General features: G+C 36.4%; 1 protein-coding gene across 1 annotated transcript in view; it reads left to right on the forward strand.

The window, feature by feature from the left end:
- Nucleotides 1–17,648, forward strand: part of pps (protein partner of snf) — a 709,730-nt gene that overhangs the window by 422,450 nt on the left and 269,632 nt on the right. Inside the window, exon 12 of the mRNA XM_067153098.2 lies at nt 7,296–7,384. Coding sequence (XP_067009199.2) covers nt 7,296–7,384 — 89 coding nt within the window. The remainder of the gene's footprint in view (nt 1–7,295; nt 7,385–17,648) is intronic.

Genomic DNA, 17,648 nt, shown 5'->3' on the forward strand with positions numbered 1-17,648 from the left:
AGCAGAAGCGATTGGGGTAAATTTTCATTCATTGGGAAGGGTGTGAAGGAGTGGAACAGTTTACCAGGGGTAGTGTTTGATCCTTTTCCAAAATCTGTACAGATATTCAAGAAGAGAATAAACAGCAACAGAGAAAATAAATGAAGTGTTAGAGGGCATTCGACCAGTGCAGGTTATTGTAAATAAAAAAAATGTGTGTGAATAAATTAATTCCATCCCCTGGTCTAAGGAGTTTGGAGAGCCAAAGTAGGGGACTGCCTGTAGGGGTGAAGTACAGTGGGGACTTCGAGGGCCCTGGGACCGCTACGGTAGCTGTGAAGGCCCTTCAGGAACTCTGAAAAGTGGTGGCAAAAGGGGCTCTGGTTAAGACGCAGCAGGTTGTTATGCTACTTAGGATCCAGAACGGGTAAAAAAAAAAAGTAAATAAATAAATAAATACAATGTAAATATTAATCTTATACCAGTTGTATAGTATCATTTGAAGTAATTCCACATACTGTATATCAGTTGACTATATTTGTAAGTAGTACAGGGAGATATTATAAGTAGAATTTTGTAAACAATATAAATTTATTAAGGATGAGCTGTGTGTTTAATAGAAAACATTGTTAGCGTAAATTGTATAATATTGTATTATAGGAAAAATTTTCTTCTCTTGTTAATTTAATATTTAGTGCTTGACAATAATGTATTTTAGTGTACCATTTGCCACCGAGGTAGACACCTCATTTGCAAATAAAGAGATTTTGATTTTTGATTTGATTTCATTTGATTAACTTGGTTGCTGAGAAAGTTTGCCTGTTAAAGTTTATGAACTATTAGTCGACATCTTCTATTATTTAGAAAAAAGTTGTAAGAGGAAGGAACGCCTTGAGAAATTCCATGAGCTTCACAACAAGGATACGAAGAAGATGTAGAAACATGTTTGCACAAGATGGCTATCATTAGGAAGGTGTCTGCAGAGGCTGTTAGAGCAATGGGATCCACTTCTGGGTTCTGTAATGATAAGGTGCTTAATAATGCTAAGTGTGCATCAACTACTAGCTTAACATCATTTGCGATCCCAAAAGCCGAGCCTGTTAGTTCCAAAGACCGTGAAAAGAGGAAAGCTACTGTGTCGTCAGAATTGGTTGCTCCCAAAAGATTTGCACGTGTCTCAAAATCTGACACTCCTGTGCTAAAGAATAAGAACATTATTCAAAATCGTGAAGAAATTTTTTTTTTATGGTTCTGTCATCAGGCTTAAATAAGGTATACTGTGCCTTCCTTTATGCTGTCATTTCTTTATTTGAGAATCTCAATTGTACACTTTAGAGTGCTTCCCCTCACATTCATAAACTACTAGAACTAATGACGAACCTGTTAAAGCAGCTGCTTTCCAGATTTTTTAAACCAAAAGTGATCAAAATTCCCTTTTATAAAAAATTCTGTACCATTCTATTGGGAATCAGTGATGAGCTAGTCATTGGCGTTGATACATTGAACCTGGTAAAGAAACTTAATGATAGAGATAAATCAGCATTCTTTTCATCTGCCAGGGGTTACTTCTGCACAGCATGTGATTATATTATTAACAAGTTTCCTCTCAATGATGAAGTACTGAAACATACAAAGGTTCCAGATGTTTCAAAAATTGAAGATGCCCAGTTTTCTTCTGTACAATTCTTTATAAGAAGATTTGCATCATTGCTGCCGAGGAAGGACAGTGAGGCAGTTGAGGATGCAATGAGTGTGTTTCAGAACCAATTTGCAGCTCTTCAGATTGATGACTTTGCTACTATTGAGAGTGAGAATCTGACTGATGACACCAAATGGGCTCGCTTGATGAACATTCGTGGAGCTGATGGTGTTCCTAAGTATGATAGGATATCCAGGCTAATGCTTTCTGTTCTGACTATACCATATGCTGAGTGTGAACATGTGTTCAGCTTGGTGAAAGAGAACCAGAATCAGTGTAGGTCCTCAATGTCGAATTAAATTCCGGATTCTATTTCTGTTTTGAAAACCAGAAGTAGTTTCGAGTAGTTTTTCTCTGGAATTTCTGAAGAAAGCAAAGAAAGCAACTAGTCTCCATCTGTCCTCCAACCTGTGATAGATAATAGTGTGCATGCTCTGAACTTGACAAAATTTTGTAAATAAACGTACATGTTTAGTTTAATTTTGTCGGTGACATTCATGTTGTGACCTGCAAGTTTAACCCCTCAGCGCCGACCTCTGTACGTTGTATAGACCCTCTTTTCTTCCGTAACTGCCAACCTCTATACATGGTATAGACCCATGCATGGTTTCGCATTTACGGCTATAGCGCAAAGAGTTTTGGAGTTATGAATTTGCAAATTGTTTTGTTTCCAAGAAGAAATGTTAGGGTTTATCAGTGTTGTAAAATAAGAATGAAGATCGTTAAAATGTAGTTGTTTTTGTAAGGGTAAATATTTGTCAAGTAAGTCTGAGCACTAGTAATCTCTGCTTTTTTAAAGCCTATTTGCTCCATTCTTTCCCATGTAATAAAATAAAGAAATGATGATCTGAGAAGTTTGTCTTTTCGCGTGATGTTCTTTGCTCTATTTGTACATTGAGAATGTAAAATATTTATCATATTGTCTTTATTTCTCGGCTTGTAATATTTTCGTAACTCTCCACGAGCGCTCTGTGTAGGCATCAGTTAGTGCTGCTTTCAGTCATACGATACGAGAACCAGTTGTTCATGGTATATATCTCGCTTGAAAGACGATGCCTCGACCTTTTATCTGATATATGTATCGAGTTGGTTTGTTTCGTCATGAATGTTATTCCCCTCATTCAGTTTCGTCCTGCTGCTTTCGGCCTCGCTGCAGCTTCATCAGTCCGTGTGACGCGCCGCGCTCAGCCGTGGTTTGACTGACAGTAATGTGCTTGAAATATTGTATATTTCAGATGAAAGTTTAGTCGGAAGTAGTAGTGACAGTATTGGTAACAGTGATAATGAAATAAATGATGCGGCTGTGGTGGATGCAGTGGTAAATGATGAGAGTGACGATCAGGAGGAACCAGTACTTGGAAATTTCATGTAGGAGACTATTGATAATTATACAGGTCAGAGGGAAGTTTTCAACAGTGAATTTGGATTCCTAAAATCTCTAATAATATCCAGACAAGTCACAGGGACAAACACTGACCAGTTAGGCCTATCTTATCGGGTTCAGCTGGAGGAAGGTTTGTTTACATAATAAGCTCGCTCGGCCGGGAAACGAAATATTCAGGGCCGGCGCGCATCAGATAATACAGTTCCAAGGTTGCAGGAAAGACATTTTATCATGAAATTATCACACAAGGGTGAGAAATACAAACCTCAGAGACGTATCGTGTGTTCAAAACACGGAGAAAAGACGGCGTCGGTGTACTGCTGCCAGGAGTGTGATGTGAGTCTCTGTCTCGAAGAGTGCTTCGAACTCTATCACATGAAACTAAATTACTAGGGTAATGTGAAATAATTATGTCAGGAGTTCAAAATTTCGTGACTATCGGGCTACTCTTATACTTGTAGTAACGCTTTAAGTGAATCAATGTATTTCAGTCGCGCGTAGTTGAAATCTCATCCGGACGCGGGGTAGGAAGCTCCTAAAATGGTTGCGACGCTGAGGGGTTAAAGTGCAGAAAAATGCTGTTTTATGTACTGTGTGAACTGTTCCCGGTGGTAAGTGAAAACAGATGAGTTCCCACCAAGATGTAACTTTGTGTAAGTTTTTAATTTCAGAGGTGATCATAACATGTATTTGACTTGTATTAGTGTTGTTTGTAATCTTGCCCCTTGCTGTCCTTTTTCACTATGTCTCGAGACTGCGACGCATGCGCTTTAGGATCTTCTGGATTTCTCTTTTTGAAAGTTGGCAGGTATGATATTGGGAGTTGTCGTAATTTCATTCCTCTCTGTCAGATATGTTGAAACACAAGCGGAAACTCATGGCGCCAATTATCTGGGAAGATAGAACATCAAGGGGGGTGGGGTGGATGAAATGAAAACCTGCTCATCATTTTGAAATGTTTACCCTCATTCAAAAACAAGAAGTTTTCATTTGGAATCTGAGAGAGATTTAATAAAGGAATTTAAGTTTTTTACAATTTAATAAAAAGATTATCCTCGCTAGAAAATTAAAATGAAAAGCTTAGTGCTCAACAGACCAGAAAAATCTACGGTCGACCGTTTATAAGAAAATAAATGAATGAATTAATTAACTAAGACTACCTACAATTCTGAAATGCCTCTTCAGATCTGAGATACCCTATAAATGGCATTAGACTTCTTTGAAAAATTTGTACTTTCATCATATACCTTTTCCAACCTTGAAAGAAATTTAACATAAATTGTGATGTTCTTTGATAGTGAAACACTTTTTGGGGTATATTCCAAGGAGCTCCCACAAGGGAGGGTAGAATGTTACGATCAAGTTCCCAAGAGTAAGTTTACCAAAAATAATAATAATAAGGTCCGCGTATCAGGGCAGGAAAATATGCCAGCAGGGAGAGAAAAATCCCTAAATGAATTAAAAGAAACAAACAGGTTAAACCACCCACAATACTAAATTCTTTACAAGGACATCAATTCATTTCCACCAACATCCATTAACAATCAGCATCTCCTTGTATCAACATTAGCATTCCCATGGCAACGAACACACGCCAGGCTAATTAAGGAAAAGGGCCAATCATCGGCCGCCAACAACAATAGGCAATTACATATTAAGAGACAAAAGAAAATCAGGACGCCGAAGGATCACGAAACTACCGAACAAATTAATTTTTAAAAATAATTAAGAAGGAAATGAAAGTAAAATTAAGATGGAATAAGAACGTAAATTCCACACCCTTGTAGCAACTCACTTGGTTAGTAACCCTGCCGAAATATTGTGCTAACCCCTACTTATTAGGGCTAGAAGCCACTACCAAAGATTAAGTATTAAATTCACAGTTTCCAAGAAGGAAAAAAATTAATGTTAAGTTACAGCAAACGCAAGTCCGTAGTAAATAAAAGTGGTTTACATGCAAGTTTTTTCTTGACCCGAAAAACGTTTAAACACCGCAAGGTTAAAATGTAGAATTTAGTTGATGCACATTTACATCTAAGAATGTGGCACACACTTGGAATAAGTAAAAGGTGATTTGGATAACAAATACAGTGTAGTATCTTGCTGTAGTCGTAAGTTTGCTTGATCATCATATCCTTACTTACGTATGGTGGTAAAAGCAGTTGTCAGAAGTCACTCAAGGTAAATTAAAGGAATAATAATGATTAAACCCTCTAAAACCAGCTTCACCCAGGATCCATCATCATCACGCCAAAGGAAGAAACACGGCGCCCTTCCTCCATCGTGGGCAATCAAATCATTAATGGCGACTACCCAGAAGTGAGACCACAGTCGCAATGTTTTTTTTTGCGCTCGGTGGAGGGGGGCTAGCAGCTAGATAGTTTACTAAATTTTACACTATTGAGATTCTTCCACCGTTTTGATACTTTATTTTGCCTTTTGGCAAATTTTTATTTATATGTCAACAGTACATGTTTCGTTCCTTATTTAGGAACATCCTCAGCTGTTATAGTGGTTTAGGTGAATGGTTGAGATTTTAAACACATAGATTTACAAATACATTGATTCACTTAAAAACTAAATGCGAATTAAGATAGATGATATTAAAAACAATGTGGGGTTAGTGTGTTACTGGTATGAGAGCAGATGATTACATGGTTGATTGAATTAAAACTATGTCCATTCATTAGAATAGTTGTTCAAAAATTTTTTCACTTTGTTACATTAAAAGTCTGTATGTAATTAAAATTTTCTAAAAAATGTTTAACTTCATAACATTGTTCGAATTGTTGAAAGCTTTTCTTCCTTTCCTTCCAGGTAAGTTGTACGTTGTGTGCTTGCTTATAGTGCTTTTGATTGAGTCTCTCTAGCAATTGAGATTTTGACTCAGTCAAAAGCACTATAAGCAAACACACAACGTACAACTTACCTGGAAGGAAAGGAAGAAAAACTTTCAACAATTCGAACAATGGTATGAAGTTAAACATTTTTTAGAAAATTTTAATTACAGACTTTTAATGTAACAAAGTGAAAAATTTTTTGAACAACTATTCTAATGAATGGACATAGTTTTAATTCAATCAACCATGTAATCATCTGCTCTCATACCAGTAACACACTAACCCCACATTGTTTTTAATATCATCTATCTTAATTCGCATTTAGTTTTTAAGTGAATCAATGTATTTGTAAATCTATGTGTTTAAAATCTCAACCATTCACCTAAGCCACTATAACAGCTGAGGATGTTCCTAAATAAGGAACGAAACATGTACTGTTGACATATAAATAAAAATTTGCCAAAAAGCAAAATAAAGTATCAAAACGGTGGAAGAATCTCAATAGTGTAAAATTTAGTGATTAGATTTTGATACGGAAAATGAAGCTGATTACTTGCAAGATAGTTTACACCGACAACACTAGAATGCAGGAGTGTACAGGAGAAGATACTTGCTCGCCATACATAATAGATGCCCACATTTGTAACTTTCACGCCAGCGGAAGTTCATGTTCACAAGTAATGAAAATCATGGTTATCTGTGACCATGAATCACTTGATAAAAAAACATAGCAGTAAATTACATCAGAGACATGAATTTCAACGGCCATGCGGCCAGTACTAAAGTATAAATAAAGAATTAAAAAATCATATTTCCTTATTTTAAGTCAAATTTATCTATACTCTCATCTAGTGTCCTAACGAAAAAATTACCAGTAAGTTACATGTCCGTACTGTAAATTATATAAAAGTCACTATAAAATTTGAAATAGTATTATTGAGGGAAAACTTATGTAAATAACTCTGTTTATAATGTTGTTTTAGAGTTTTGATTTCTTGAAATAGCATTCACTGTGTTCATTCAAAGTGTCGTAAAAACTTCACACAGCTCTCTTAAGACTTCAAACACTTTTCTCTGTACCTCGCTAAACATAGTTTTATTTCTACCGAGAATCATAACAAAGATAACATCATGCTTGATATGTGTGAAATCCAACAGAATCCATGGTATTTCGCTGTGTATACTTTGATGGGTTGGTTAATACTGTGAAAGGAGCCCTAGGATCCTATTATATCTTGTACCAAAACTATATGCTGCTCTAATTTGCTGAATATTTATTATTATTGTTATTATTATTATTATTATTATTATTATTATTATTATTATTATTATTATTATTATTATTATTATTATTATTATTATTATGATTGAGGTATAAATATTTGTCCCATAGTCACCTGAGCCTGCAGCTCGCAGAAAACATGTGCCAGTTGGTCAGCCCAAGGACAAGAGGAAGCAGGATGATGTCCGTTCCAAAACCAGGTAAAAGTTGTAATTCATATTCATTTATCTCTTTTAAACGATAAAAATCATTGTAGAACTTAAAACATTGCATTTTTACAGTATAGATGTATAGATGTGCCGTAGCTTTATTTGTGATCCTTTTCTTCTAAATTAGTACATACCGGACGAGTTGGCCGTGAAGTTAGAGGCGCGCAGCTGTGAGCTTGCATCCGGGAGATAGTGGATTCGAATCCCACTGTCGGCAGCCCTGAAGGTGGTTTTCCATGGTTTCCCATTTTCACACGAGGCAAATGCTGGGCTGTACCTTAATTAAGGCCACGGCCGCTTCTTGCCAACTCCTAGGCCTTTTCTATCCCATCGTCACCATCAGACCTATCTTTGTCAGTGCGACGTAAAGCCACTAGCAAAAAAAAAAAAAAAAAAAAAAAAAAAAACACAATAATATTAAGAAAAATTAAAAATAGTACATACTACTTAATACATACAAAAGGTATGCTTCTCAGTGCTTGGAGGAGAAATATGATATTTGTAGTGCTTAGTCATTGAGAGTATTTTATTCCTGAACAACCTTGGTATACAACTAGTGATTTATCATCATCATCATATGCAGGTCTGCTTGCTATTCCATTATTATTCATTGGTGCCCAGAGTTAGTCAACTGACTTTGAATAAGAACACCTCACCCTCGACCCCGTATCAGAAAACGGGACAAAGGGATAGACATACAACAAAGTTAGACAAAAAGATCTAAACAACTTTCGATACTTTTATAATTTAGAAACAAGCAAGACCACAGTATATACAAAAACATGGTAAGTTTTATTTTTTCTTGGCAACAGATGATTTTTTTGAATTTTCTTTAACTTGCCATAAATGGCATGAATAATAAATATATCATCTTGTTACTAGCCCAAGTCAAGGCATGGAAGTGGAGGCCTCGCCCACACATGCTAGAGAGGTATGTATGGGTATTTTAAGGCAGAAACAAGTTCCAAGAAGGACATTCCATGAATAATTAATGAACAAGGAGAGTGTGTATGTGAGGATCTTCAGTCAGCAGTATGTAAAGATTGTTGGTTACAAGGATAATGTCCAGGTAGAGGAGGAGACTAATGCTAAAGAAGTATTACAATTTACCTATGATAACAATGACATTTACTATAAGATACAAAAGTTGAAAACTAGAAAAGCGGCTGGAATTGATAAGATTTCTGGGGATATAATAAAGGTAATGGGTCGGGATATAGTACCATATCTGAATTACTTATTTGATTATTGTTTGTATGAAGGAGCTATACCAAATGAATGGAGAGTTCTATAGTAGCCCCTGTATATAAAGGAACGGATGATAGACATAAATCTGAAAATTACAGGCCAGTAAGTTTGACATGCGTTGCATGTAAGCTTTGGGAAGGCATTCTTTCTGATTATATTAGTCATGGTTGCAAAATTAATAATTGGTTTGATAGAAGGCAGTTCGTTTTTAGGAAAGGTTATTCCACTGAAGCTCAACTTGTAGGATTCCAGCAAGATATAGCCGATATCTTGGATTCAGGAGGTCAAATGGACTGTATCGCGATTGACCTGTCTAAAGCATTTGATAGGGTGGATCATGGGAGACTACTGGCAAAAATGAGCACAGTTGGACTAGACAAAAGAGTGACTGAATGGGTTGTTATATTTTTAGAAAATAGATCTCAGAGAACTAGAGTAGGCGAAGCTTTATCTGACCCTGTAATAATTAAGAGGGGAATTCCTCAAGGCAGTATTATTGGACCTTTACGTTTTCTTATGCATATAAATGATAGAGTAAACAAGTGGAATCAGAGGTAAGGCTTTTTGCGGATGATGTTATTCTGTATAGAGTAATAAATAAGTTACAAGCTTGTGAGCAACTGCAACGTGACCTTGGTACTGTTATGAGATGGATATCAGGCAATGGTATGGTGATAAACGGGGTTAAAAGTCAGGTTGTGAGTTTCACAAATAGGAAAAGTCCTCTCAGTTTTAATTACTGCATTGATGGGGTGAAAGTTCCTTTTGGGGATCATTGTAAGTATCTAGGTGTTAATATAAGGAAATATCTTCATTGGGGTATCACATAAATGGGATTGTAAATAAAGGGTACAGATCTCTGCACATGATTATGAGGGTGTTTAGGGGTTGTAGTAAGCAGAGAGTTAGTAAATGAAACACTAGAGGTAGCATTGGCGCTACAGTCGCGTGCGAAGTTGAACGAGCACGCTGTTTGGTAAAAGCTGGATTGTTTTGCACTGTCACTAATGGAGTTTCCCGATAAATTGAAGTATATACTTCTTTGAAGGAAAATGTCGGTCTCCTGTGCAGCTTATTGCTGCGTAGAAAGGTTCACAAAGTACCATAGCATATCATTTCACAGGTATTTTTCTTGAAATTCATTTCCGTATGTATAAAGTAATACTTGCATGACACTCGTCACGTGAATTGGCCTACTTGGGCTGACTTCGCGATTGATTCCCCTGTCGGTGTGTGAATGAGATTCCTTTGATCTTACCTTGAAGACTGTAATTAATGTTTTACGAAATATAAGGGATGACATTTTCCTTTCACTGAATGGCCATGTGCATGATACCGCGCGAATGGCTGCAGGCTTTAGGTCACGTAGCTGTCAGTTAACATTCAGGAGATAGTGGGTTTGAACCCCACTGTCGGAAGCCCTGAAGACGGTTTCCAATTCTCACACCAGGCAAATGCTGGAGCTGTACCTTAATTAAGGCCTCAGTCATTTTCTTCCCATTCCTAGCCCTTTCCTCTCCTACAGTCATCGTACATAGTCATGGTACAAAAAAGAAAATAAGGAAAGATGTGCATGATAGCCTGGAATTGTGGTCCATTTTTCACTTTTTGCGTGTATTTATAGTAGGCCTATTAAAAGCTATTGAATATATTTTCTGTATATACAGTTTGTTGCTTTCCCTTCATTCAGTACGTGTAGCAGTCCTCATTCATACCTTCCCACATTTTACAATTTAGAGACTAGATGTGCCACACCGTGTGAACATCTGAGTCCTTTACTTTCGTCAATATTATTATTCCTTTAAATATCACATAGGACTATATACAAGCATAATGTATTATTGACTGAACGAGTTGGCGGTGCGGTTAGGGCCACGCAGCTGTAAGCTTGCTTGCCAGAAATGGTGGGTTCAAACCCCACTGTCGGCAGCCCCGAAGATGGTTTTCTGTGGTTTCCCATTTTCACACCAGGCAAATGCTGGGGCTGTACCTTAATTAAGCCCACGGGTGCTTCCTTCCCTTTCCTAACCCATCATCGCCGTAAGGCCTATCTGTGTCAGTGCGATGTAAATCAAATTGTAAAATATATTGCAAGTATTTTTTCAATTCTCTTCAATCATATAATTTACCACTCTCCCTTTCCATTAACGGAAATCGTTTTACAAGTTAAAATCTTAAAGCACATCATACATTTCAGGAAAGGCTAAATAAAAACTCCATAATAGGCTGAAACCGCAACCGAGTGTCATATTTCCACTTGTAATGACATCTAGAAAACATCGACAATAATAATAATAATAAAAATGGCTTTACGTCCCACTACGTACTTGCACGGTTTTCGGAGACGCTGAGGTGTCAGAATTTTTTCCCAACGGGAGTTCTTTCATGTGCTACAAGAGGCTGACTTATTTGAGCACCTTCAAGTATCACCGGACCGAGCCAGGCTCGAACCTGCCAACTTGCGCTCAGAAAGCCAGGGTCTAATTCGGCGATGATAATATTTTGTCTACTTTACCCCAAAATCTCGCCAACGTTTTTTGGTCTAAGAACTCGCTCATCCGCTTCGTACGAGAGAGGACGTTTTCGGTCGTTGGGTAGAATTATATCAAATTTCTGGTCATTTACACAAAAAATGGCAAAATATACGAGCCCTCCTTCTAAACGTATGTTGTTACAAGACTTGATTTTTGTTACCTAACTGCACCTGAACACCGTCCTCTTTTATTACGCATTTAATCCTGTATTCATGCTTTTTGGGCTTTCTTTTTTTACTGGAGAGAAGCATCACAAGTACACTGTAGTATCTGAGAATATTTACATATAAGAATTTTAAACCTTATGTATATCCACACAGATTTAAAAGGCCCCGATTTAACATTGTTGAGTACGGCGGAAAGAGCTTTTTGCCAAACAGCTGCGATTTCAACATGCTCCGCTCGCTACACTGATTCTCTCGTAGACGGTGGCACCAATGCTACCTCTAGTGAATCATTTACTAACTCTATGGTAGTAAGGATGTAAAGGAGAGGGCATATATAACATACCCTACATGTGCAAGTGACTAATCTCATGTTTTAATCCATATTGAAATGTGTTATTTTTAATAACAAAGTTTTTATTCTAATCCACCTGTTCAATACAATGTTGTCACATTTAAAATATCTTCATTGATTGATAAGTTATTTGTGGGACATGTTTCGCTCCCTTACAGAGCATCATCAGCCGCATCTGAATCTCGAAGAATGGTTATGTTCGTAAACAATGACTCCAGAACTATCGAAACATTTTTTCACGAACTTAAATCTACTCTATTAGAATATCATAAAATACATAAACCTTGATCATGCCTTAATAACATTGAGTTAGTAGGAGATATACATTATAATTGTGGTAGAATGAGTTATTCTAAAATACTTAAAATAAGTAGCATGTTTGACATCTTTGAAATATGTAAAATTCAATTTTAAGAACTAAATTTGAAAGTTTCTTTGTTAATGAGATTTGGTTTAAAAAAAAGTTATATCTTTTAAGGATAAGAGTCTATAAAGCTCAAAGATCTCATCGATTTGAACTTGTGACAGGATCAACCAAATCTGAATCTCGAAGAATGGTTACGTTTGTAAACAATGACTCAAGAATTATTTAAACATTATTTCATAAACTCAAACTTAATTTACTAGGGTATCATAAAATCCAGAATCTTTGGTGACATGTCTTAATAACTTGGGTTTAGTAGGTGAGACATTAAAATTGTGGTAGAATGAGTTGTTTTAAAATACTTCAAAAAGTAGCACGTCTTAACATATTAGAAAGACTTGAAATTCAATTTTAAGAACTAAATTTGAAAATTTCTTTGCAATGAGGTCTGGTGAAAGTTTTAAATCCTTTAAGGATAATTCTATAAAGATTAAAAAATCTTGTTGTCATTTGACCACGGCGAGTGCTGTTGAATAGCTCTTGTTGACGTCGGTGACCATACGTTGAAATTGCAGATTTAAAAAGGTATGATTGAAAGGGATGTAAATCGACGATCATGGTTAAAAGTTGTTAAGTAGTTTATCTTGTTGTAATTCTGTAACAAGAAAAGGAATCTTGTAAGTAATCAGAAGTTGTGTTGCTAGTTAAATGCGTACTTCTCGAACTTTACTTACCCCTAAACGGACGTTTGACAGTTTGGTGTTAACTAATGTTGTATGGCGACTGCTTGCTGTTCTGCGTCTACTCCTTGTGTTGTATGAGTGAGGTGGTAGGAGTTGAGGGGAAGGAGAAGGGGTAGGAGGAGAACTGTTAGTAGGTGTGGTTTTGGAAGGGGAATGTCTAGTAGAGTCATAGGGAGGGGTTGTGTTCTTTAATGTTCCATGATTATTATTTGTTTTGGGGATGAAAACTTTGGCAAAACTGCTTTTTTCTAGATTAAGCGTTTGTAAAAGTTAGGTAATTGTTCGTGTAAAGGATTTCTTATTTCGATTTTGTCATTTGAAATTTTTTCTTTATTGAAATGCTGGGGCCTATTCCACGAATGAACTTTGCAACTTTTCACTTTGCACTTTTCAGTTCAGATTTTGTTCCACCATCACTTTTCAGATTTAGCTTGCAAAGTGAAAAATGAAAAGTGAAAAGTTAGGAATCTTTTCACTTTTCAAGTCTCTTATGTTCCTCCATTGGTACAGAAATGCAAATTGCAAAGAAATGAAGTGAAAAGTTTTCATAAATCTTGCAAAGAGATGATTCCCTTTTCATATGTTAATTAACAAGTATGCACACTAGTTTCTCGGCGTAGAATTTGGTTTAGTGATATAAACGGGGCCGATGACCTTCGATGTTAGGCCCCTTAAAACAACAAGCATCTTCATCATCATCATCAGTGATATAAACACGTTACGACGTGAGCTTTTGTTAGCATCAAGTGAGGACAGTGATGAAGAATCCAATAAGAGGACGTACAAAGACAGGTTTAATTTTCATGACCTCACTTCGACATAATTTCGCAAATGATTTTGTATTACCCCAACATAGACTGACTATATTCATGAAATGATCGATCATTTATTGAAACATGCAACAAAAAGAAGTCAATTCCTTTCCAAAAAAGAACAAATTCTTATATGCTTACATTGGTTAGTAAATGGTACTGCACAGTGTAGCAGCAATGCCTGAGACATCAAAATCAATTATTTGCTGAACTGTTTCCAAAGTCATAGATGTTATAGTGAATGTAATATTTCCTAACAGTACGTTGGCTTGATAATCCACTTAATATAGCGACGGTATTTCTAATGAAGGGTGAATTTCCTTCTGTGTGTGGATGTGTTGACGGCGGCCTACTCTCGTTAACATTGATGTGTGTCATCATTTTAGAGGTTATCTTTAAAGTTATCAAAAAAGGATGTCATGTTTCTCCTTGACAACTTCCAGCACAGCCAGCTTCTTGTAATAACATTTCTTTCCCATGATAAAAACTTCAACGGTATGACAAGTATACGGCCAAGTTCGCCGCGAAAAGTAAAGCATTAAAATCATACAGTATTGGGCCTATACAGTTTGCTCATGGAATAAACTCGATCGGATCACTCATTCGCAAAGACTTTTCACTTTGCGAAGAAATTGAAAAGTACAACCTAGTTCATGGTGGAACAGAAAGACTTTTGCAAGAATTGAAAAGTGCAAAGTTGAAAAATTGCAAAGTTCGTTCGTGGAACAGGCCCCTGGTCTAAACGGATATAGATATTATCTAATTCTGTCATTAATTTTCCCTTTTCTATCTTTTTGATCATTTTTAGGTCTTTTTCTATAGTTGTAAAATAGTGGCCTGATTCTTTCATGTGAGCACTCATCGCAGATTGTTTGTTGTGTTTTGCAGCGTTAACGTGTTCTGGTATCTTGTGAGAAAGCTACGTCCAGTTTGGTCACCATAAGAACATTTACACTTCACACATGTTAATCTATAGATGCCAGAATGTAGATAAGGGTTATTGTTAGAATTTATACTACAGTAAAACCTCGTTCATTCGAGAAGTCGTTGAGACTAAAAAATCGGACTTTGAATTACGTGATTTCGAATTAACCGTCAATTCGCAATTCAGAAGTACCAACTCTTGCCGCGTTACAAAATGTTCTAAGGTCCGTTACTGTATGCAGTTAACCTTGATTCATGGTTTGTACTGGCATGGAAAGTGCCCGACGTCCTTAAAACATTGTGGCTTATCGAACTTTTCTATGACGAGGGGATAAAGTTTCTTGCTTCCTTGTGAATTGCAACGCACTACAATGACCCCCATCCCCGACCTTTATACGATTCCCCGGCTGGCACTTTCATCCTTTAAAACCATAAGACCGTTTAGGCTTGCATTAAAATAAAGCAATGTAGCTTCGTCGGCAATGACAATATTGTTCGGTGCCTACTAATTTATTATATGAGTCACATTTTTTCGTCAACTGTCAACATCGCCATTGTTCGCGGATTCCGTTTTTCCGCACACTGCCTGTTGTGTGATATTATGGCGTTCCTTAAAAGGTTGAATACAAAAGAATTCTGATTTCATTCAACTTAGCAATCATGAAGCGCACTGTAGACCCACCGAAGTGAGTGTAAGTGCGGAAAGCTACCCCTCCACGTTCGGGAACACATTCTATTATGACGCGAATACATTTCAAGTTGAAATTACTCTATAACATAGTATTGTTTTAAACTGTAAAGGCTGTTTCGAATTAAAAGTCTGAATTTCGGTAATTGGGCCGACATTGTACTTCGAATTATGAATTATCCGTATTTCCAATTAAACAACATAAATAACATGCAAAACTGTATCTCATGTTTCCGGGAACGAGTGCTTCTTCAAATTAGGCGGGATTTTGTATTAACCGATTTCGAATTATCGAGGTTCTACTGTATTGTGGTTGAAAAAAAAAATTCTGTTTGTATTTTGTGTTTTGAACACTATATTAACTTCCCGGTTTTTAACACGTAGAGAGCCAGACAACGATATATTGTTGTTTCGTATGTACGCGTAAAGTGCCAACCACGATATATTGTCGTTTGGATAGCGCGCAATTCTATACGAGTTAGTACAACTTGGGCCGTTAGATCGCAACATCTTATGTACAATTAAAAATAGGAGAAGATTTCCACCGATCAATACTTATTTATTGCATATATTAAGCTACAGGACCGGTTTCGACCTCATATACAAGGTCATCTTCAGCTGAACCATACATACATATTTATATAATGAAGCTTTTATTAAGATTGTGTTAAAGGAATGCTATATGATGATGATGATGTACATTTAGTCACATACAAATGGGGCATGTCTTAGCGTGAACTGGCGTATATGTCATTTTGTATAATATTGCAACTGTATGTCTAAAATATTATGTTGAAGGTCTTAAAATTAATGTATAAAATATGTCTTTACTTAAACTAATATATATATATGTACAAGATAAATACAATATATAAAAAAACACTTCATGCATATGAACATTCGTTCTTGCTTGTTGGTCAATACATCGACTAACTTCTGTATTTAAGTCTTACAGTTGTACACTTCAGCTGCTATTCTTGGAGTTTGTAAAATTGCATTCTTACAGAATATACAGAAAACCCACGCATACCTCAAATACAATTAAAATGGATTCCGTTCACCCCAACATACACAAAAAAGCAGCCTACTATAGTATGATACACAGAGCATTCAATATACCGTTAACAAAAGAAGATCTAAACAAAGAATTACAATTAATTCATGACATAGCTAAAAACAGTGGATTCAAAAAAGAAATGGTCAACAAAATCATTCACAAAATAAAATCCCAACCCAAAACCAAACTAACAAAAGTAAACGAATCCAAGAAAGATTATGCACTATTCACTTTCAATAATGTACACATATACCCCATAACTAACATTTTTAAAAAACATAACTTAAGAATAGCATACAGAACTACAGTACACACAATAGTACCAACATCATACACAACGTCAGGACAATCAAAAGCAACAACAAATACAACCACTCGGGGGTATACCGTATCAAATGTAATAACTGCGAGACAAGCTATATCGGACGTACCGGTAGAAACTTTCTAACCCGATATAACGAACACATAAACGCGGTGAAACACAATCATTTTTCCTCAATAGGACAACATGTCGCAGACTATAAACACAGTTTTACAAACATCGATAACGATATGCAAATCCTAAACATAAACCCCAAAGACCCCTGCTCAACATAACAGAAGAATTATACATCACTCTAGATCAGTACACCAATCCAAATTACAAACATAAATGAAATCACAGAAAAAACTAACATCATCTTCAATACAGTTATCCCCGCCCTAAAAAACCCTTACCTTAAGTTAATCGATAAACAGAACACGACACGCAACAGAAAAACACCAAACAACACACCCAGCTCCACCCCTACCCCCACAACAACAACTCTCCCTACCCCTCGTTCCCTTCTCCTCACAGCAGCTAGTATGAGCCCAAGAAGAACACGAAGTAGTACATTACAAGCTCGCACGTCAAACACAACTCAGCTACACCAACAACAGTAAGTACATATTCCAATTCACACACATAACCCTTAGACATTCCTCCAACACGATATCACTTATAACTCAATCTTATTTTCCACAGATAAACATAACATCATTGCACAGCTACAAATGGGAAAGGAGCCACTACTTTGAACCCAATGTCATCCAAATTTACGGACGCCACAGAACAACATGAATTGGTTCCAATAAAGAGGCAGTACACACAGCAGAGCTGAACATATTTTAGTTGAATTTCATTCATACATTTGGCACTTTTTTTAAAATTGAAAGTGTTTTATCCCACATATACACAGGAAGGCAAAATCTTTTACCCATGCACTTTTACAAACTCCAAGAATAGCAGCTGAAGTGTACAACTGTAAATAAGACTTAAATACGGAAGTTAGTCGATGTGTTGACCAACAAGCAAAAACGAATGTTCATATGCATGAAGTGTTTT

This window comes from Anabrus simplex, chromosome 8 (assembly GCF_040414725.1).
Source record: "Anabrus simplex isolate iqAnaSimp1 chromosome 8, ASM4041472v1, whole genome shotgun sequence".
Classification (NCBI taxonomy): domain Eukaryota; kingdom Metazoa; phylum Arthropoda; class Insecta; order Orthoptera; family Tettigoniidae; genus Anabrus; species Anabrus simplex.